This window comes from Solenopsis invicta, chromosome 7, assembly GCF_016802725.1.
Source record: "Solenopsis invicta isolate M01_SB chromosome 7, UNIL_Sinv_3.0, whole genome shotgun sequence".
NCBI classification, from domain to species: domain Eukaryota; kingdom Metazoa; phylum Arthropoda; class Insecta; order Hymenoptera; family Formicidae; genus Solenopsis; species Solenopsis invicta.
This window is the reverse complement of record NC_052670.1, coordinates 8,663,967-8,687,512: the sequence shown is the minus strand read 5'-3', so window position 1 is coordinate 8,687,512 and position 23,546 is coordinate 8,663,967. Positions and strand designations below refer to the sequence as shown.

The following is a 23,546-nucleotide window of genomic DNA, read 5'->3' as shown; positions in this document are numbered from 1 at the left end:
CACCGGGCAGGAGTACGCGCCAGCAAACTCATTATTCTTCTTGTCCTGAGGGCGCATATCCTGCGCACTTCGTCTACGCGCGAATAATCTTCGCCAGGATTTCGCCATTGTATTATTGTGTCTGCCACCGAGTGATAAACTGCGCATTCCGCAGGGAACACCGCTCCGCTCATTACTAATATAGTCGCACGACGGCGTCCTATCGTAGTTAACGGAGCTCTCATTGCGTCCCTTGAGAAACGCGAAGTTAAGGACTCGTCCGCTTCAAAGCGGCTACCCCGCGCGGGAATTCGCCCGTAGAAAGAATCTGAATTCTTGGATTGAGTATGTCACGAGCGGTGTTTTCATTCTGGAAATGGCGAGACATTCAGAAGGAATGGATTTATTCTCCTCCATGTAGCTGTATACTCCCTTATGGACGATTACTGTTTATTTTTCTTTTTTTTTTAAGAAGAAACAAAAATCTAGAAATAAACGTTGACAGAATTTGAAATAAAAAGATTTTGTTAAATTAAAATAGATTTTTTCACCATACTTACATTTTATCTATATATGGTTAGACTTGGATAAACTCCTTTATGCACCATCTATTACTATTTGTTATTTCTTTTTAGGGAGAAAGAAATTTAAAAATAAATATTGACAGAATTTGAAATAAAAGATTTTGTTGAATTAAAATTGATTTTCTCACCATATTTACATTTTATTTACATGCGATTGGACTTACAATTAGATATACTCCTTTATGGACTATCCATTACTATTTGTTATTTTTTTAGGAAGAAAGAAATTTAAAAATAAACATTGATAGAATTTGAAATAAAAAGATTTAATTTAATTAAATCGATTTAAATCGATACCATAGGTACATTTTATTTGTATGTAATTATAATGAGATAATTATGTGTATAATTCCCTGCTAAATTTTGCTCGAGGCTGTACATACATGTAATAATGCATAATAACGAAAGAGAGCGAGTCACGATAATATGTTCTTTTAATTTTTTTTTTTTTCCGGATCGGTTTAACTTGATAAAAACGAGAAGAAGTAATTTGCAACGCGAACTCAATATCTTCCAGCAATACGCAGATGTGGATCGCTAATTCAAGACAGTGTACCACTGGCGGATTACGGAAACTCATTAACCGACTAATACCTTTAAACGATGAAGCTTTTTCACTATACGTTTTATTGAAGCAGCTACAAACTTACGGGTAAAACAATCCGACCCCGACCGATACGCCGGCGATATACACGGTATATAATAGCCGTCGCGATAACGTATCGCGCAAAGCTGGATGAAAGGAAGGAATGGACGACTGAGCACAGAAGAATCAATTTATTATCGCGATAAAAGAAGAAATGCAAGCTGGTATTATTACAGAGTTTCAGAACATTTAATCATAAATATCGACAGCGACGAGGCCGAATAAAATTACATGAGCGAAACATAGATATAAAGCGTCGAGTCAAGCGATGAATGTAGCGCAAGATTACTGCAGAAATTCTTAATTATACTTTTGGGAAGAGGTACAAGAGAGAAAGCTTCTACGATTTCACGGAAGACAAAAGCTCGCTGCGAGGCGCGGGGGAGGAAAGCGGAGACTATAAAGAGCGAGTGCATGCAGAATCGATCGCTGAATTACGGCCACATTATGACTGCAAAATTTGCTGGGGCCGCACTTTCCCGGCTGCAGTGAATTAATTCGCGAGAAAGAAGACTCGAGCGGCCCCCGACATCGGGGGCCGGAAGTCGATGATTCATTTCGGAGAAAGCGTACAGGGCAACTGAGCAGAAGGCAGAAATCGAGCTGCTGCGGCGGAGTGAGCCTCGAAAAAGGATTCCGGCAACGACAGAAGTCCAGGCTCGCCGATTAAACGAACGCCGATCGAAACACGCTGACGCGCGTGGACCATTGTCTAGGAAATTCGTCGGCGAAAACCATCGCGATTTTCTATTAATATCGCGGAACTCTATCACGAGTGTGCGCGCATGTGTTTTCGAATTTGATAAATGTTGTTTCGATAAGCGAGTCATCGTTTCTCTGAGCTACATCCCTTAAGCTACTTATTATTTAGTGAGATATTGTACTCCGGCTCTCATAAATTGAATCATTTGATTGCCTCTTTCACGTAAATCGATTCCTCTCGTCAATCTACGTATTAAACTGTTAAAATAAGAACTAATGAATACCTTGTATAGAAGCTTTCAGGTTTCGCACCAGAATATTAAAACAAAATATAATGTGATAAAATAATTGAAAAATGAACACACGCGAAGAAATGATTGAACATCGATTATATAATTTTTGATTGAAAGATTAATTCTGTAATATAGTATGCTGTTTAGTTTTATATTCAATAATAAATAGAATAAAAAAAGTGTATAAAATATGTAAGAGAGAAAATTACAATATAATAACTTATAGAGATTCTTCTCTTCTTTGTTTAGCCAATAGGCATGCATTTGAAGAAGTATGAGTGGGTGGGTTCACCTGACATCGGCGACTGTTCGCTATGGGTCAGATCAGCCACGTTAGAGTTCGACGACGGACTCTGGCAGTGTCAAGTAACCGCCAGTGATTTCACAACGCAAGACGCGTTAGCATCTGAACCAGCGAGGCTGGTCGTCAGAGGTAACTGTTATGTAATATATCCAAGTAGAACGTAAATTTACTGCAAATTATTTTTGAGTAAAAGTCATTCTTTGATCAACGAGTGAGAAAATGGTTAAAAATCTAGATTTTTATTTTTTCATGTACGTATTATATATTGCGTGATTTTCAATATTGATCTAAATTGGTAAACGGTAGATATTTTGTGTACGAAAGTGAATACAATGTTGTATCCGTTTCGGGATAATAATTACAAGGTAATTCAACACGAAGTTGAGGAGTCGAATCATATTCATCTGAATCGAACCATCTTGTTTTCTCACGTTAATAGTGAAATAATTGATTTCGGAAACTCGCTCGTTAGCGAACGATCGACATGATTGTTACACATCGCGCAATAATTCGCATAACTCAATAAATACTCGCGTAGATTCGCACTTTGAGTTTCGTTATTATCATTACCTTCGGAATTACATTGTGCCACATCGAATATTTCGTGCTTTTTATCGTTGAAATTATGGCAGATTAATATCTCTCGTCCGGGGATCATACATTAAAACGAACGTACACCGATTAGTTGTGTAAAACCATTCGGACGACTCCCTCGATATTACATTCTCCTGGTAATCCCATGACACAATTAGCAATAAAGCAACAGAATTTATATCTGCCCCGCGAAAATGGAGTTTGCCGGAATGAAAATCCCTGTTACTCTTTTTTTTTAATCTTGCGGCTTGCAATAACTAATTGCAATTTGCACTTGCATTAATATTTATAAAGGTGAAATTCAAATTTATCGATATTTTATCGTTCGTCTAAAAAGATTATGTAAAATCTGATTGTAAACTTACACTAAATTCACCGATATGAATTTGTAAGTCGTGCATCTTGCATCTTTCTAAAAGAATATCATGGAGTTTCAATAATATTTTAAGAAGTGTGCTATTAATGTAGAAGTACACATCACATATTTTCGGTAACGCACACATATACAAATTTTCAAAGTTTTCTCTTATACTAAAACTTTTAGCTCATTTCTAAAACACATTTTATTGTTTCTTCATGTTGTCTTTCTGAGTGGGAACTATGCTTGTTTTATACATATGTACAAAGTATAAAACTTTTATGTAAAGCAAATGTGTCATAAGTTGATGCCAGACGTTGACGAACAAAACTAATTTTCCAATTTTTATATTCGTTTGTCGTATGAAATTGTTAACTCTACCTTATTGATTTTGTTATTTGTATTTTAATTGTGAAAAAGGATTTATAATTCTATGTAATCAAGGAAAAGATTATTTTGTGTGAAAAATATCGCGTTTAATCACAGAAAGAATAATTTTGCTGAAATACAGATCTGAAAACAATCATGTTGAATTATAAAAAAAAAAAAAAAAGTGTGTCGGATGTTTAATTTACTAGAACATCAAAACTGTTTGTATAACATCATCATTGTGCGTTTTGTTTTCCGATCTGTATTTAGTTAAATTTTTAGATGCTGCAGTAAAATTGTCCTTTTTGCTTAAACCTGTCTTCTTCAAGTCACTTTCAAATTTCGTTTAAGATTGAAAGAGTAGTGTTTTCGGGGGAGCGAGGAAAGGGGGGAGGGAAGGGGTATGTCGCGCAGGCTGCGCAAGCAATGGCATACGCTGGGAATTAATCCGTGCTAATTTTCTCATTCCAGTCAGCCCTCAGCGACCGCAGATAGAGTACGCCGACCGTCTAATTCTCCCCGGCAGCAACGTGACAGCCCGAGCAGGTGAGATCGCTACGCTCACTTGCAGAGCGCGGTATGGGAATCCTTCGCCTCTAATTAAATGGTTCGTAATTGTTGCACGTAGATTCCGTACTACTTAACTTGCGCGCCGCCGACCCCCTTGCTTGGCACGCGCGATCTCTCGCTTCGCGCGTCTCGCTCGCCACCCCCCTCCCCCTACCGTCTCTCGCTCCCCGTCTTCGTCGCTGCGTTTCCTTCCGCTCGTTTGCCCTCTCTCCTTACGAGCGTAATTACTCGACAATTTATGGAGCTTGCGGATTAAATGGAATGTATCGGTAATAAAGAGAGGGAGATAACACATGGCCTGGAATCGTTCGCCATTTCTGTTTAATTTTTAAAGGGGGAGTGTTTGAGATAATGATACGAGCGTGATGTAAAATTTCAATTTTGCTAAAACCAATAATCACGTTGCAGCTGTAACGAAAATTGCAAAATTGTAATTTTTTAATTTAATTGCAATTTATTTTGGCAACTAAAACGTTTTAAAAATCAAGATAAATATCCTGCTTATTATTTTAAACAAAACTAATCAGTTTGTTGAAATAGATCATGAACAAGCAACAAACTAGCGAATGTTATTAATATATTTAATCTGTAGCTAATAATATCTTAAATGGCAGAAAACAAGTTTCAATTTTATTTAAGTCTTCTTCAGTCGCAAAAACGATAAAATTTAACTATTAATGGCTAATAAAAGTTAAAACAAAGTATTAAACAGATTGGATTGACCTACATACGTATCCATGGAATCTAATGCTTGATAAGATTTAAACGTCCTAATAGTTCATTGTCTCAGAGATCTCTTTCTCTATTTTTCTATTTTATCAAATTGAATAACGCATCGAGGGATCGCCAATTAACGTGAACTCGAGACCAAAAAGTTTTCGTGATGCGAACCGATATCCAAAAAATCAAATATCGAACAAACTTGAACTGTTGCAATGTATTCGTGACAGGCAAGTTACTGTGTATGTACAGATGTGAACTGGTCGGAGATTTATAACGAAATGATGATAAAACATTTTATTTCATCGAAGATATTTCTCTTCCGTCTTCTGAAAGTGACTTTGAAAGATCCGCTCCTCGCGACGATTTTTTTTCATTGGAGGCTTTTCGGGCACCGGCGTGATTGAACGGGTTGTCCCGGGTAATCAAAATTTACGTTACTATCGATTTCACGGCGTCTTCCGCCATCGGCGCGCCTCTTCTTTGGCCGTCGTTGGGGCGCTTGTTCCCCGTCGCTCGAAGATTCCACGTAATGCATCGAGGACACTGTCGATAGTAGAACACGCGCCCCCATGAATAATCATGATCTATTCTGCATTGTGCCCGAGCGAAATTAAGGAGCTACACGATGCATTTCGTGCGACGGGGAAACACCGGAAGAGGAGTCTCACGCAAGGGATAAGCGGACGGAAGAATTTTTTATGTAGATTTTTTCTCTCTTTTTCTTTTTCGTTGATCCAAGCATCGCGCGAGAGGAACGATCGGGTCGCTTCGAGAGCGCGGAAAGAGCTCGCGGGAGCAGGATTTAATAGTTTTACGGCGGAACAAAAACAAGCGTCGCGCGGCGCAGAGGGAGACGGAGAGAGAAGCGCAATCTCTCTCTTGGCTTTAAACCTTGCAATTTTCGGTTAGCGGGACGGTGTCCGTAGAGCCTCGGATCGCGTTTCAAATTGTAGACGACGGTCCCTTGACAAGGCGACCGTTCTCCTACGCCCTCAGCCCTCAGCCCTCAGCCCTCAGTCGCTCTCGCTTACCCACTTACTCACTGGGAATTATCTTAATTGACACACGCGACGCAGTACGGAATATGTGTATGCATAAACGTGTTAATTATGACCGAGCGGAGAGATCGAGAGGCATCGGCGTGCAATCGACGGTGTGTGCATCGAGTTTCCATCCCAAAAAGACAATCGCCGATAAACATGATCGCTATCGTGGTAATTGTTACGCAAATTGTGGTTAACATCCGATATTCAATGTACGATGCGGCATTGTGAATATAACGATTTGCCGCTCTCTGTTTACGAGATATGAATTTATGTTTCCACATTACCCTCTCATATTATCCTTTGTGCTATAATAACCGAGCACCGAGAGAGGCTCAATTCACGAGAGTGCCGCCGTTAGTCGGAGTCCGCGGAGCTGCAAGACTCCCGAAGAGCGGAATTTCGAATAATCCGCGACGATGAGTCTTCCCTGTTCCCCGATGGGGTAGGTTGGATAGCAAGGCGAGGGAGGGCGAGAGGGCGGCGCGACGCGACGCAGCGGCGAAACCGAGCACGTGTACGAGATAGAGCGAGGAGCCCGAGGAGGAAGATGTCGAGGAGAGGAGGGTGTGTTGAGGGGGAGCGAGTAAGAGTTGTTGCAGAACAGCCATTGGAAATGCAAATTTTCGGGGCGATATGCAGGTACGTGGGCGAAACCGAGATGAGGACGTTGCGGCCCCAGGTAAACTCGACCGAGATAGATAATCCGCGCACTTGGGCAACCTACAGTGTTTGCGAGATTCTGGCCGAGCGATCACGTTACGGGCAGCCGATCAGATGCGTCGCTATCCATCCGGCGTACGCCAATCCCACCATGTCCTCCAGCACCGAAGTGAGGTTCGACGTGCGATGTAAGTAGACCACGATTCTCTCGCAGGGTTGCAAAGAAGGAGCTCGTTCGATCTTTGAAAATGCGTGGAGATGCGCCGATAATCAAAAGAGAAAATAAAAAGTAAAGATTCGCCAAAAGAACTTTCACTTTTTATTTTACTGAAATATAGATTTTCGAAAATAAAATTGTGTCGAACTGTTTTTAAAAAATGTATCGGATGTTTAAGTTGGTTGCTGGAATGATAAACTGCAGCAACGCTATCGTGTATGCGCTGAGGAAAAAAAAGTTTGTTAAAAAAAAATAAACTAAAATATTGAGTCCGATACGTTTAACTAAATATTGAGTTGGTTTAATCAATTCTTTATTAAAAAATTGTAATAGTTGACATGAATGAACTACACCATTTTTTATCCAACTAAATAATTTTTTAATTAACCCAATGTTCAGTTGAACGTATTGGACTAAATATTTTAGCTTTGCAACAATTTTTTATCTCAGTGTGCGCGTTCTACGTAATTATTTCGATGACCCACATAAAATTATTTTCGGATTTATATTTAGCTAAATTTTTAAAGTTATTTTTTCTGTGTTAATAATAAAAAGAAGTAAGTATATATAGGACAAAGTCGGACGTAAAATATAACAGAAGAGAAAAATTAATATTTATCGCGGAAAAGTTTCGAGCTTTTATTTTTTCAGTTATCTTCAAAATAAGATTAATTGACTTATCTTTTTCTAAACTCAATTAATTATTATAATAATAAGAGTGAAGATAGGGCCGGTCTTTACGTTTATGATTATTATTAAGGCAAACGTTTTGCTGATATAAATGACGTCGTATGCCGAGACACGCGCGTACGCTATAAATACCAAGCGACGTGTCATATAAGTAGATCCTTTATTTAACAAACTCGGTTCATGAACTCGTCTTCCTCGCCGAGAAAATAGAACTCCGTCAGGATAGTTTAATCCTTCGCCGTTCACGAAGTTTGTGAATACAGACGAGTTTGTAATTGATTATGAACGATGACAAGAATCGTTGTCTCAGCGGATTATAGCGGCTTATTAAGTCTTCTTAATGGGCACCACTAATTTGAGAATACGTCTAGAATCGGGAGGAATTGCGTGCGAACGGAAAAGTTCTATCTGTCGTGAAACAATAGAGTGAGAGTGCGGAATACGCATTATAATTAGTAATTATTGCAGCTCTGATGTGTGCAGCTGACAGTTTGGAGAGGTAATAGTACACAATGGTCGTAATGAATTCTATCAAATATTCGCTCGTATTAAATTTTCAACGGTTTCCCTGCAAATGTGACATCGATATTGAATCAGCGGGCTCCAATCCCATTATCTCCCGTTAGCTCATAAAAAGACGTAAATTTTGTGTGCGCGAGGTAATACGCATTAAATTTCGAGAGTACGTTACAAGTAATAAACATTTTCTTAACGTTGCGCGATTATATCTACGTTCGCCACAGAGGCTGCTTTCTTTGAGGAAGACCTCGAAGTAAAATGCGCAAAGAAGAACGCAGCGGTAGGTTGAGATTAAGGTTGCGTCTCTTTTCTTTTCTTTTTCCCTTTTTTTTCTTACATAGTCGTGCCGGTCATCAAGTATGTTGTATGCATAATGGAAACGGCGGAAGAAGGGAGAAAATATACGACGCTGGAAGTTCCCTTTCTTCTCAGCCGCCATCTGCACGCGTAGAAATATATTTCTAGCCGTAATGAAAAACTTTCGAACAAATTTCCGACAGCGCGTTACTTGTTACATTTAACAATGCATAATTAATAATGCTGATGTGTTTTCGGTTATATTCTGTATGAAATTATACAATGTTTCATAGAAATAATGTAATATACTTAATAACACTAAGCTGATTAACAGAATGTCAAAATTTTATGCAGCATTACTTATCATATTTAAACGTGCTTCATAATTATTTTGATGGTCCAATAAAATTATTTTCGGATCCGTGTCTAGTTAAATTTTTAAATCGTCTTCAGCAAAATCGTTTCGTGCAGAAAATCGTTAGAATCTTAATCAATTTACTTTCAAAAATCATCAAAAATGTACATACATATTTGAAGTATGTTAGATTTGTTACCATTAAAGATAACTGGAACATTTGTTGTAATCGTCATTTATTAAGCAGTGACATCTAAATTTGTTTTCTTTTGCGAAGCTAAATGACATGAAGTTGTTTATTGATTATGATGTTTGCGTAATAATTTTAGCGCTGACTCACTTTTCCCGTTTTAGTTACTTATTATTTAAAAATATTTATTCTTACATACTAAATTAGCACTTGCATTGATCAGATTACTTATATCCGCTTTTCATCTAAATTTATAATTCGCTAGTAATTAATCACGATTATCTACTACATTTACAAATATTCTTTTTCTGAAGAAAAATGATCTAGTTAGGTAAATTAAATAGAACGGAGCGAAAATGAAATCGGAGCCGGAGGGGCTTAATTAAAGCTATTATAATTATAGAATCATTAAAATAATTTCTTTAACTGCTATTTTCAATATTCTACGTGCCATTTCACACTTGATTTCATTTATAATATCTAAGTATAATGCAATTGTTATGTAAGACAGTATATGGAGTCAATACAATTCGGAACAGGAAAAATCCATTATGCTGTTCGTAAATTAAAGAAAGACGTCCCGCGCTCAGACATATTTTTTTTACACGAAAAAAAAAGGTTGAAGGAATATCCGATGCTTTCGTCATATTATATATAGCGAGTAATATCAGTGCGCAAAAATGCATTTGGCGCACAAAAAAATTTCGAAAAACACGGCCAACATGTTCGTGGTACATTTCTCGCACAAATTGCAGAGAAGCAGTCTGCTAACAAAACGCTTGGTCATGAAAAACGGTTCGGCAAAAAAAGTCACTGTGCCGCGGCATGCCCGTGTAACACACTGACCTCAAACCGTTTTGCATCTCTGACCATTCCCCCAACAATACACTGATTTAACTGCAGAGCGCGCATTCTCACGCACACACGCAGACGCATGTGCACGGCAGAAAACCGTGTGTCTCCCTTTCTCCTTTCCCTCCCGCCCTTCTTCCCATTCTCTCTTTCCCTCTCATCAATCTCCCTCAAATCAGTACGTCGTGATGTCATGCGTTTTAACCTTATCGACAATTCGATGCCCGGCTGAACATCCAGGCAGATTTTAACGCTTTTTGCGAAACCGTGCTGCGGCGGACAGCAGCCAAATGAGTATTGATTTTAGCTTCGGCCGGCATCGTTGTATAACTGCAATCAAATCACGGTTGATTTAAATAAGATTATTGCTAATAACGCTGCCTTTGAATCATCACGCCGATCTTGTGTACCGATACATTACGATAACTTTATAAGATAATTACTGCCCGCGTGTGATTTGTTCGTTAGTATATGATGACGCAACTAAGGAAGGGCGAAAGCCCTTAAAAACGTAGCGTCGTAATCAATCCTCACTCGTCGTAATTAATTATGTCCCTGTTAATGTAAATGTCATAGACATATCCCATTGAACCTAAAACCGCATTAAAAAATGTGCTATTTGTAAATCTAATGACTAGGCGGCTTGCTACCAAATCCCCCATACCCTATGCGAATTTTGAAATCAAATCGGCTATTAAATCCAATGTTATGTAACATTAATTAGTAAACATTTTCGATGAGATCGTATCAGTAATTAATACGTTAACCAGATTGCATTTGGCTCTCACATGTGGTTTCATCTTTCTCCGCGCCAGGAATCAATTTAGCGCTCGAAAAAGTATCGCATGTACGCTTTATCTCGCCACAGGGGTTAAAAGGGGTTCACGCTCTTTTGCTTTGCATAAGGTTCCACGCACTGTAAATAAATTATCAGTGTTGCTACGCGTGATACGCGTATCGACAAATATTCCGATTCGCCGTTAATGCCCGAGCATGCGAACAATACTGCTATTATGTCGATGAGAATTTAATCACGTTAAATTATTGATATGACAATTCGTTGAGTTTTGAGGCGCAATCCCATTTATTTATGTAACGAGAGTTAAAAATAGCCGCGTATCAAATGACACGGCAGTTCTCTTGAATTGAAATATAACGACTTACGAAAGTCGACGCGCCAAATTACAGTAGTCGCGGTCTTAAATACGTCAGCCGCTCGCGGCTGTCGAAACGCCGCGCGCCGCCACCCGATGCGCTCCAGCGAGGTGTGCAATTTCGATCACGCACGTGGCGTCAAAAATTGAGATTCGCCGGTTACCATTCCTAATATCGCCCCTCCAAGAACATCATTTCCCCCTTCTCCCGTTCGGCTTGATCCAATTTCGGGCTCCACGGCCGCGTAATTTATAATTCCCACCGCAAATTCGATCTCGAGTCTCGGTCGCGGCCCTCTCGGGGACATCTTGTGTATCCACCCGCACGTGTATTTGCTTATCCGGGATGCACGCGCTTGTGTATACGTAGGAACGTACGTATGTACGTACGCAAGCACGCATGCCGGCCGTATTGATTACATGCATTAGGCGGGCGAGAGTTTTCATCGCAAATTGAAAAGTTTGCCTCAGAGCGTCGATACATTTTCGTGCCAATGCCACTTCGATCGCGTATACCGGGGGATTTATTCTCGCTAACGAGAGGGATGCATTTTGTCGGTGCAGTTTTTACTACGGAGCGTGACCGACGGGTGCGAGTGTGTCAGTCGGCCTCGTCTATATTTCGGCCAGCGTGTTTGGGAAGCCAGCTTGAAAGCAGTTTCTGTGATCCCGGTAATGGAAGCTGCGAGACCGAAAAAGCACACGATACTTCTCATTCGTAATTATTTCGCTAATTCTTGTAGCGCAAATAGTAATCCCACCGTGCTGCAAAAATTACCGTCTGCCAGCTTAACGAACTCGCGCTAACGCGTACATTTCGATAAGAAATACATGTGTCCATTAGACAATTGTCCTAATTTGATATACGCGTAATTTTCCAATATTTAAACTTTGAAATAAATTCAAGCTACGCTGGATTATCGAATTCTATTCATCACAAAGGATGCTCGCCGTGATGCATCCCCATAGACTTTAGCGCTTTTTTCTCTCATCCATTTGCTTTCATTTCGTAAAAGCAGAGTCGTTTGAAGTTTATCCAAGGAACGACTGCCCGAAATATGGCCGAGCGGGCGCTCGTTGACCCATTCGAATCGCGGCTTCACTTTCTAAAAACTATAAAACCGAAAATAATTGCATCATGAGCATCGATTTTTCTTACTAAGTAATCGCGATAAGTGTCACGGATATCGGACTTATGATATTGTTAAAGTAATTGTAAATTATCTAGGAGTTGAATCAAATTTATATCTCCAGCGGTGCAAGCGTTTTATAAAAATAAGCGAAAGAAATGTATTGTATAAGTTTAGCTTATCTTTCTTTTTAATATTTTCATTTATATATAATTACTTTGACACAAAGGCAATTAAGAAGAAGAAAATTGATAATTAATTTCAGTTGTTATAATTATAATTAATTTATCATTATAATTAAATTAATTTTCTTCTCTACACCGACATACACATTATACCCACATTTATGAAAAAATGAAATAAAAAATATAACAACAGAAAAGTGCAAAAAAATATATTGAATAAATTAATAAAAACGTAAAAGAGAGAAGAAGTAAAAAATTTTTAATTGTCGTTCTTCCTGTTGTTACATTTTATTGTAATTTATTTATTTAATTTCATTACATATTATGCTTCTAATTTTTATCTTTTTTCCTTACTGCTTATTTTTATAATTTATATTCCTCCTTTTTTTCAACAAAAACGCTGATAGTCAGCAAGCATAATATAGAATTTGTTAGAAAAAAAGTGTTCCTCGTAAAATTCTCCTACGCAACGATTCCATGATGCGTATAAATCCAGCATGATGCAATGTGTTTCAGCGCACATCTGGCACTTACGAGCGAGTGTTACTTGCTCTCGCGTAATTCTCAGTCGTTTCTTGAGTAAACTTCAAACAACGACGCGGATGCGGATATGGAAATAAAGTCAGAATCCCTCCGACTGAATAAAAGATTTTTCGAATGATCGATATTTCGGCACGGCGCGCTAAAATGCGCAGAGTATACATCCCAGGTAATCGAGTTTAGGGAAAAACTCTTCAGAAATTCCTCGGTGAAGTTACCCTGGCAATATCAGAGGTATTACCAGCTCCAGACACTGTGCATAATTTTTACCGAGTACTCAAACCAGAAAGCTTCATTTTGATAAATATTCGATAAGTGTTTGATTTATGTAACGTGCTACGTTTAAGGATGACGTTTCGGTTATACAATATGAGTTAAAACTTATTGAAATTTGAAAACTGAAGGCTTCTCTAGGGGTTTATTCCTTTCTTTTAATCAACGACAAAAAATTTTGATCATAAATGTCCGAATTTTGGTCCTGAAACTAACTACAAAGAAAAAAAAACAATAAAAAATTTGATTTATAATGGTTTCTGCAGCAAAAATTATTATATTTTGCTACAGTTTTAAATAAATAACTTTAAAACAAGTTAATGGACCTAATAAATTTTTTGCACAAACATTTATTAGAGTTTTATTAGTATATATAACAATTTTGATTTAATTGATAATGCTATTACCGTATCAAATTGGCAAATAATACAGCAGAACACAATTTTATAAGAATTATAGAAAACAAAAAATTACATAATTTTTAAACCTATAAATAAATTGTACTTAAATTTTCTATAGATATTCAAACGTAATATTAGAATATTGTATGAAATTTTTGATAATGTTTGGAGATGCAATCCAAACATCTTTAATCACGTTAGCCTAATATCTTTAACTTACTCGATTATAGTCAATAAAAACGAATTAGTAGCATAATCAAAATTACAGTGCAAACGCAATAAAGATTGACAAACATCTCGACATTTCCATATTTAATAAAAGAAACGTCTTGATATATTTATTTTGAATTATAAAAAAATATGTTCAAATTAAAGATTTTTTTCTAATTTTTGCAATACTTACAAAGAAAACAGTTTTTCGATTCGTCATAAAATATGTTGTTTTTTCCTGCGAAACGTGCAGAAAAGGAACTTTTACATGCGCTAAGGTAGATAAAAAAATGTATTGAGGGCGATACTGATCAGCACGAAATAGAAGATAATAGAGAATGAGAGAGAGAGAGAGAGAGAGAGAGAGAGAAAGAGAGAGAGAGAGAAGCTAAAATTCTAGATGGGTCAGCGGCTATTCTCTCGCGCGTATTTCGAGATCGCTGTTACGTGAAATGAACAGCTGCGCTAGCTATCCGCGCCAGAACGAAAATGGTGACTCAATTCGAGCACCAGCACGTTTACTGGCTGACTTTTTCATCCTTCATCTTTCCTTCTCCCGATTCTCCTCCGTCACGCCTAGAACAATTCGGTGGATTTCACAGGCGATCGAAAAAGTGAATTGCGAAACGATAAAAATTACGAGTCTCGTTAACGAAAATGCAATTTGTGGCAGATTGCTTGTTTGGATGATCTATGTGTCTTAAAACACTGTTGGTCTTAACAGTCGTATTTTTTGAAGAATTTAGAATAAGATTTTAAAGAAGGAGCAAATATAAGCCGTGATTTGTTACGACTTTTCAATAATCTATGTAAAATGTTAACAGAATAATTTGAAACATTCATTTCGGTTCTATTTTTTCATGATAGATTTTATAATAAACATAATGTAGTTTTGTTTCGTTCTTAGAAAATTTCAAGGAAGTTACAATATACAATTTTAACTTGTCACATTTTTTTTTACAATATTTGATATTGAATGCTTTTTTACTTGAATGTAAGTTTTTCAAATGAAATCTTAGGTTTAATTCACATCGATTCACATTATTCGCGCTATAACCGTTTTCTTTCGTTTCGCGTCTCGCGTACTTAGTTTTCATGAAAATGCAACGAACATGGTTATGCAAACTCACGTTTACTAAAGTTAAATTCAAATTAAATTAAATAGGCTTTATTAAATTCAAACTACATCCATACAATCGCGTGAGATGCAACAGAAAAAGATAGCAAAACATTTCGTAAGAAATCCATTTGTAACCATTACATAAGAAATCATTCACACTATTTCAATACACTTTTCTTCAATGTTTAAGATTTTTTTTAATATAATTATTCAAGAAGATCTCTGTTTCAGTTTGCATAGATATTTCTCTCTAGATTTTATTATATTCAATTTCAGTAATGGACGCTTCTCGTAATTAACTCGTCTCAATAATCTTCCATATCAAAGTTGTAATTAATTAATTAATTAATTAATTGTATTTTGGTCGAACAGATGTAATCTTATATTGAATTGAAGGGGAAGTTCAGACAGAAACGCGTTAATTGTGTTAAAATAATAGACATGACGTATATACATAAATGTTAGAGCAACTAGAAATTGTATAATCTCTTCAAAGAAATATTTATATACCTATCATCAGTGTATAAACAACGCAATTAAAATTTAAAAAACTTAAAATTTGGTATATTGCTTACATTCATTAAATGTTTATTATATAATGTACATACATATGTATATTATATAATAAACATTTAATAAATAACATTGTAGCATATACAACAAAGTGAAATACAAACATAAAACTAAATTGATTTGCATTTTTTTGAGAATTGATATGTTTTTGTATGTATATAGTCTACAATATAACATCATATATTATATATGTATACATTATACACACACACACACACACACACACGCGCGCGCGCACATATATTATTATTATAATTATATGTATGTTATATAAAATCTCAAAGTGACATGGACTAGTTTTATGTTTGTAACTCATCTAGTTGCATACGCTATAATGTTATTCATTAAACGTAACAGCGTTTAACATTTTTAATGGCCGCAACGACGACCTATTACATGAATATGGAAACCAGAAGTGAGCCGGTTCGCTGATGAAAATTGGCTCCGGTTTATACCGCCCGTAAATTAAATAAATATCGAGTAAATAAACATGAATTACATCGTCACTCGGTGCATAGGATGCCGTAACTGTGTCAGTTTTCCATCAAAATCAACCAAAATTACAGCTCGTGCATCAACAAGCACGTCGAAATTACGATCCACGAATTAAAAGGTAAAGAATTATATATTACATTATATACCGCGTAATAATAAAAAATTCATACGTGGCACAAGCACGCGAATGCAATGCATTTAAACAATGCTTTTACAATGCAAAAACCATGCAATTATAAACGTTCCCGGAGCAATAATAACGTTTGCTCATCGTATTTCTTGAACGTGAAGCGAGAAGCTTCATAAATAACAGTCGATTGCATCTGCACTAAGGAGTCAAATAGCGAACGCGATAATAAATTGTGATTCGCGTACGCAACGAATGTACATTTCGATTATACACAATTTAATACTGAAACGAGTTGCACACAGCGGCAATACGTTCTTGCCCGCGGTATATTTCGCGGAATTCATCGCTCACAGTGATTAATTAATTATTCGAAGAAGGTAATTACCGCGTGACCCGGCCACACGCTTTTTCCATCATGTCCACCAGGTACCATCAGTTATACGCGAAACCAAAGTCAGCGCGGTGTTTCCAGTTTGCTTGACCCATCGGGAAAACAATGGTACGATTGACCGCGTTTACGTAATTTAATTTCTCCTTAAACCAGAATACCTATGCAAAATCGCGACGTACTATAGGTAATCTTTGCTTGGTATAATTTGCGAATTGCTTTCTTGAACGATTTGAAGAAACCACGGCACAAAAAAAATAGGAAATTTATACGTTTCAGTTTACGCATATTTCTTATCTTTTTGTTTTTACTTCCGGCCGATCGACGAGTGAATCGCGCATGCAAAAAATCACGAAACTCGACTGAAATCACATGACGAAAATATCGAGTTGCGAAAATGCATGTGAACTGGGATCTGCTATCGATTACGAGCTCATTAACGAACGGTTTAACCTGAAAACTTTATGCCGCGTTTATTTCCCATATCTAATGTTTATCTTTCACGGTCTCCCGCATACCGCGGACCGGTGATTCCGGTGTGATTAAAGCCGGTAGTGATGACGAGACCCGGTTTCTCCTTCACATTTACGTTAAATTCCTCTTGTTTACCGAGCGACATGAATATGAAAGGGCCCTTCCGGGATAATTATATGTAATTTCCGCAGTGTTCTCATTAAAATCGCTACGGTAGGTCTTAACTTTCGCTTTTTATATCGATCCATCGAAGAAGATAGATAACAAATGTATTTGTCAAAAAGAGAGTGGCATAATAATATAATCAATATCCTACTTTGACTGTGAAGGGTATCAACACTGTCAACACATTTAAATTAAGAAATTGATTATGCCGATCGAAAGCTTAAAATTGTGTAATATTATTATTAGTTAATACTATATTGTTAAGCTTACTTTATACGATGTATAATTTGCGACGGAATTTAAGACAGAATTCTATTTAGAATTTTATATCAAATTATGTACAGAATATTTGAATGTTTCTCTCTTTGACATAATTAGGTTTTATTAAAAAATACATATAAATATAATAAAAGTAGATCATGGAGAATTTGTTAATAATGACATCAGTTTCAATAATATCCACAATTACAGCGATATTGACTCGTAGAAACTTCGTAAACGTAAAAGAAATGTTTTGTGTAAGTTATATAATATCAGAAGAGAGCAAAGTATATTTAGCATGCTACATAACAATCGTTTAATCCAAGATCAAATAGCAAAAAATACAAATTGTTTTAAGATTAAACAATTTGGAGATTTATTATTTAAGTGGCATTTTGTTTCAAAAAGAATTTTTGTTAATGCATCGGCATGAACATGTTTATTTTTGTAAAGTTGATAGGTTTTACATCGTATAGGTAAGAATATTTCTCATGTTTAGTTATAAATAAAGTAAATTATAAATAAAGTAACCGGACCAAAATATTGTAACGTAGAACGTAGATGGTCAGAGATGACAGTAGGTTAAGTAATTTACGTCATTGCTCACGGTTATTCATACGTGCACTATACACAGAAAAAGATTTAGTATCAAATCAACAATTTATTGTTTCATATATAAGCAAGAATATAAAATTTTCTTGGAAAAATTTATAATTTTAAACAGACATAATTTGCTTACATAAACAGAAAAATTTTCTTCATGTAAGCAAATTATGTTTGCTTAAGATTATAAATTCCTCTAAGAAGATTTTATATTCTTGCTTATATATAAAACAATACATTGTCGATTTGATACTAAATTTTTTTCTGTGCAGTGCGCATATTTCATTCGTTTTGTTTGTTCATATTTTCTGTACAACCTTATAATAGAATTCTATCTTGAATTCTGTCGTGATTTATAGATCGTTATATTTATATCCACGTTTAGTATTAAAAATAAACTTTGAAATGTCTCTACGCTATATTGGGAATCTCTTCGTCTCTAACTGACCCTTGCGAATTCTCAATGAAGATTGTAGAAATTAAAAGAAACCCGACTTAATAATAAAAAAAAAATAGAATATATTTTTTAATTGAAACAGATACTTCATGATATGGCAACTCCGTCTTAATTAAATTGTTGCAACGATTTCTAAAATTCAATGAATGAAGATTGTTTCTCTACATATTGCAGCATTCGGCAAACTATGATTCGTTTGATATAGATCGTGATGTGTATTACAATAAATTGATGTACATTCGGTGCGGCACAGGGGATTAGGACACTCGTGATTAACTGCGCATTTCGCATGAATTTAGACGCGCCGGAGACGAGATTAGTCGGCGTCCCAACTGGCCAGCTCGAGGAGGGCCGCGATCAGCTAGAAATCCGATGTCTCGCCGACGCTAATCCACCGGCTTCGATCCTCTGGAGGAAAACCAAGAGTCCCGGAGTGACGGAAGTGGCTAGCATCGGAGAAACCTTGATGTTCTCTCCAATTTACAGAAATCACGCTGCCGTTTACCTCTGCGAGGCGTCAAACATCGAAGGCGAGAGCAGCCCGGTTTCGGTACAGGTGTCCGTAAACTGTACGTTTATTGTTACTTCGCCACTTGAATATGTCACTTTCGCTCGATTTGCGTTTCAAAACCATTCCGGTCTGTGTCCATAATTTTTTGTGACACGAGTACCTTCATTAAATAACGCACCGTTATTTTTTTTTTTAACAATCTCTTGTCTTTCAAATTACTATGTGTGAATGTACACGTAACAATTTTGAAGAACATGAATAAAAATTAATAGAAACTGCTATATAAAATAATTTTCATAGCTTAATGTCAATCTCAGAGTAAGCTGATCTTTCTCAGATCCACCGACAATCAGCGCGGTCGGACCGGACCGACTAACAACTGCATTGTTATATTCTGGTGCATCTTTCGAATGTCACGCTGATGCAATGCCGCCTGCCGAGTACAGGTGATCCATGTCAATTATTTAATGTTTATTACTAAAATTTCTTTTTTGCCCATTTAGAAGCTCACATTAGTGATTTTTTGTATAGAAAAATTTATGACATCTGATAATCATCAAATTACGTGGAGAATAATTGTTATACATATATTAAAATTGAGAAATATTTTTTTTTTAATAATTATATTACTGTTTTTTAATTTTCCACAATTTTAATTTGTTGTTCTTAAATTGTATTTTCGTTTATAACAGCCCATCATTCATTTTCCCGGAGAAAAGTTTAAATTGATAAAATCGTTTCTTTAACTTGGTTTTTTTTAAGTTACAATAACTTTGAGGAAAATAAAAAGTCATTCGACTTCAAGAAATAATGTTATAAATCTTTTTGAAAGTAAATAAATAATTTGTTCAATAATTTGTTTAATTTAAATAAATAATTTTTTTTATTTAAAGAAAATACTGACAGATATGTAATTTAGTTGTTCTGCTTTTAAAAATATATTTTTGTTTGATTTAAAAAAAAAACTTGTGTTGTACAATCAAACTATTCCTTTAAAATTCTAATAAAAGGAACAACCAATAAATTTATTCAAGTCATAGAAACTTTTATTTAATCGTATAGAGACGCACAAATTTCTTTAATTCAAATAAATCGTTTTTACTCAAAGAAACTCTTTTCTGGATGTTTGCCAGAGTTCAGAAAAATGATCAATTTTCTACTTTCAAAAAATACTAAAATAATTTTTTCCCCTTTTTTCACTCCTGTATCTTTTCAAAAGTTTTTTCTTACTATGGCGTTTAGAAGTGTCTTTAATTTCTGACGTGCGATCATGCGTGCGTAGATGGGCACAGGTGTTCACGGACGGCCGCATGCCGTTGGAATGCGGGACGGGACAGCGATTGATCCTGACGAACGTGACGTACGAGCAACAGGGTCAATACATATGTCTCGCCTCCAACAAGATCAATGGCAACGTCAGGGAAGTTAAAAGCGACCCTGTGTCCCTGCAAGTGGTCGGCGCTCCACGGGTAAGACGACGCATCGTCGCGGCACGGCGCGGAACGTTGAAAAAGTTTCCCCGCAAATCAGAATTACCGGGTGGGGTCCGACGTTGACGAATAGCGTTTCCGGCGGACCCGTCGCGAAAAAATATCGCTTCATTACTTTACCGGGATCCCGGGATCATTGAATATCTTCCGCACGCGCGCGCGCGCGGTAACGGAATATCCGCCGGCGAATACTTTGCCTGAAGTCCTTCGCTCAGCTTCGACTGTACGGATGGTAATATCGGTGCAAAAAAAAAAATGAATAGAATATAGTTTGTAACGAAGAAGAAACGTTGCTCCCGCGCATCAATCTCGTTCTGTTTCATTATCTCGTAGAGAAACGCGATATATTGAGGATGGGGCCGAGATCGCGTATGCGCCAACGCGTATATTCGCGCCAAAAAAAAAGAGAAAGATTATAAAATGATTTAATGTTTAATGAAACGGACAACTTGACAAGCTATTAGAACTTATGATCTTATACGCGTTAGTTATGTAAATCACATTTGCCGTCGTAGTTAAAAGTTATTTCTTGGTGCAACGTAGATACACCTTACAACACGTATTATTTATCTGCCCATTATCGTATAGCGAATAATGCAATCTCCAATATTTATGAAGACTCAATATTTAGAGATTATTTTTTACGATTGTATATAGCGATATGCCTAATGTATCCGCACATTTGATTTTAAATGCATTTTTTAATAGCAATCCTTTGTTTAGGTTTTCAATCGCCAACAATGCGCGTACATTGCGTCATCGAGTTTTATTGTGTAGTGTAAACGGTATCAAAAATCGATATCTTCGTTATTTGTAACGAAGCGCGTTGTTTCCTTCAAAAGAATGCCTCGATATCGTGCAGGTGTTTTTGTTTTGTTACCCGCGGGAACATAAAAATAACCATAGCTGCAATTAATTGAAAAGATCACTTCAATGCTCTCACAAATAACAATCTATCATAAATATGTGCATAATTGTTGCAACCAATTTTCAAACAAGCTTCCACTGTATTTAATTTATCAAAGAATTCGTCCATTATTCTTTACATATGTTATATATTTTGGCATTTTTTACGTATGTATTCGAAAACGCATAGAGTAAATAGTTTAATTACTGACAGTGTCTTAAATATAATACTAGAAATTCAATCTTATAAGTGTTTTTTTGAATACGTAAATTATACACTGGAAAAAACTTTCTTATGTTCAAATCATGTTCTCGATTTAAATAAATATTAGTATAAAATAATTTATTTTTAAATTTAAGAAATACTTTTTTTAATCAAGAAAATATTAAAATAAATTTTTTTAATGTACTAATTGTTTTCTCTGTGCATTATACATTTAATTATATTTAATTATACGTGAATCTTTACGAAATTTGTTTATAACATTTTATTAAACCCAAAAGTTTAATTTTCTAATTGAAAAAGCCTTTGAGATTGAATTTTCAGTATTTGTGACATAGTTAATTGGACCATTTATTGCAAGTAAAATCTATAAACATACTATAACTGCAATTGCATATACAATAGAAATTAAATTATATTCCAATTACCATGATATTACAGTTTTTTGCAATTCGGTCAATGATGGAATCCAATTCCATCCAGCTAATTATTTGACTGTTAACAAAAAAAAATTCAATTTTAATATATTGCGACACTTTTTTGTTGAATTGTTTGCTAGTGTAGAATACATGTATGTAAGTTAATGCAGGTCACTGGTTACACAAAGGTTTGATTTCCGTTTCATTTAATACGAAACCATTTCATCTGCTGAAATTCGATGGCGTTATTAATGTCGATATCTCATCCAAATTAATTTTGGTTGCTGCATACACATGCAATTACTTTATATTTACATGTTTGTCTCGAGAGTCGAATATCGCGCGAAAGAAGCAATTGAAAAATTTATACGATTTGTTTCATAAGCATTGTGCCTGGAAATCAGTTGAAATGTCGATATGATGTAATCAAATCAGTGTTTTAATTATGATTGCGATATATATGAAAACGTGACAAGCGTCGCCGTTACAAATATCGCAAAAATAATGAATATTTGCACATACACACTTCAACGATATACGAGACGTGGTTTTGAAACGCGATACTGCAGAAATGTGTACGAATTATTTCAGCGTATTCATAATGTGAAAAATGCATCCGTATGGTAATGTTTTTATCTCGCGATGCACACGGGACGACATTACAATGAATTAAGCTATAATGCGCATCATAAATCACTTCTTTTTTACAACCGAAAATGATATTCACAGTTTTTGTCCACGAGATACGTATCATTCGCTTCGTATTTAGTGTTTAGTCATGTATCATTCGTACCCAAATAGAATCTTTTTTTTTTTTTTTTTATTAAATCATATCTATCATATTTCTTGATAATATCTCTTTTAGATTTGGTACATTAGCGAGATACATAAAAAGAATCGCGACGATTCGTCGGCAATGTTTCAATTTTTGCTGCATGCGTTTCATTAATAAATTCTCGTTTTATGTATATCAATTTTATATCGGCGTATCAATCGTTTATATAAAGTATATTTTTATATTGGAGAGTTGCCGAATATGGGCACCACATTTGAGTTACTTTTTTATTATATTTCCAATTTAATATATTGATTTGTACGCAAATAAACGTTGGAAATTATAACTTGATGTTTCGAGTATCTATTATTACAACGTTTAATCTATGATCTACAACAAATTAATTTATAAACTTTTTTGCTGTCAAAGTTAAATAATCGTCTAAGTCGTACTTGTGAGTCTCTTAAATCGTATCCTTTGAAAGGATCAAATTTACAAATTAAAATCATTAAAAATATAAGAAATTATTAACTAAACTTATTTTATTAATAATTTGTCGAACAAATATTTATTAAGAAATATTAATTAATAAATAACGAAAAAGTGAGACATTAAACTAAAACCGACTTGAATTTATTTTTGCAATTTTATTATTATTATTTATGAGTCTTACATTAATTTCATTTATTGTAATAAAATGTGTGGTATAATTTAG

The 23,546-nt window shown here is 35.7% G+C and overlaps 2 protein-coding genes across 10 annotated transcripts in view; one reads left to right on the top strand and one right to left on the bottom strand.

The window, feature by feature from the left end:
- The window catches only part of LOC120358261, a 39,750-nt gene that overhangs the window by 2,770 nt on the left and 13,434 nt on the right, over nt 1-23,546 (bottom strand). The gene's annotated exons all lie outside the window — the stretch shown is intronic.
- The window catches only part of LOC105201666 (hemicentin-1), a 196,250-nt gene that overhangs the window by 162,465 nt on the left and 10,239 nt on the right, over nt 1-23,546 (top strand). For 6 of the 9 annotated variants that reach the window (XM_026136571.2, XM_026136572.2, XM_026136573.2 and 3 more), the window contains 6 exons: nt 2,454-2,637; nt 4,301-4,436; nt 6,808-7,016; nt 18,807-19,076; nt 19,356-19,464; nt 20,301-20,487. In XM_026136571.2, the coding sequence (XP_025992356.1) occupies nt 2,454-2,637; nt 4,301-4,436; nt 6,808-7,016; nt 18,807-19,076; nt 19,356-19,464; nt 20,301-20,487 (1,095 nt within the window). The remainder of the gene's footprint in view (nt 1-2,453; nt 2,638-4,300; nt 4,437-6,807; nt 7,017-18,806; nt 19,077-19,355; nt 19,465-20,300; nt 20,488-23,546) is intronic. The other 3 variants (XM_039451934.1, XM_039451935.1, XM_039451936.1) reach the window with 2 other exon arrangements.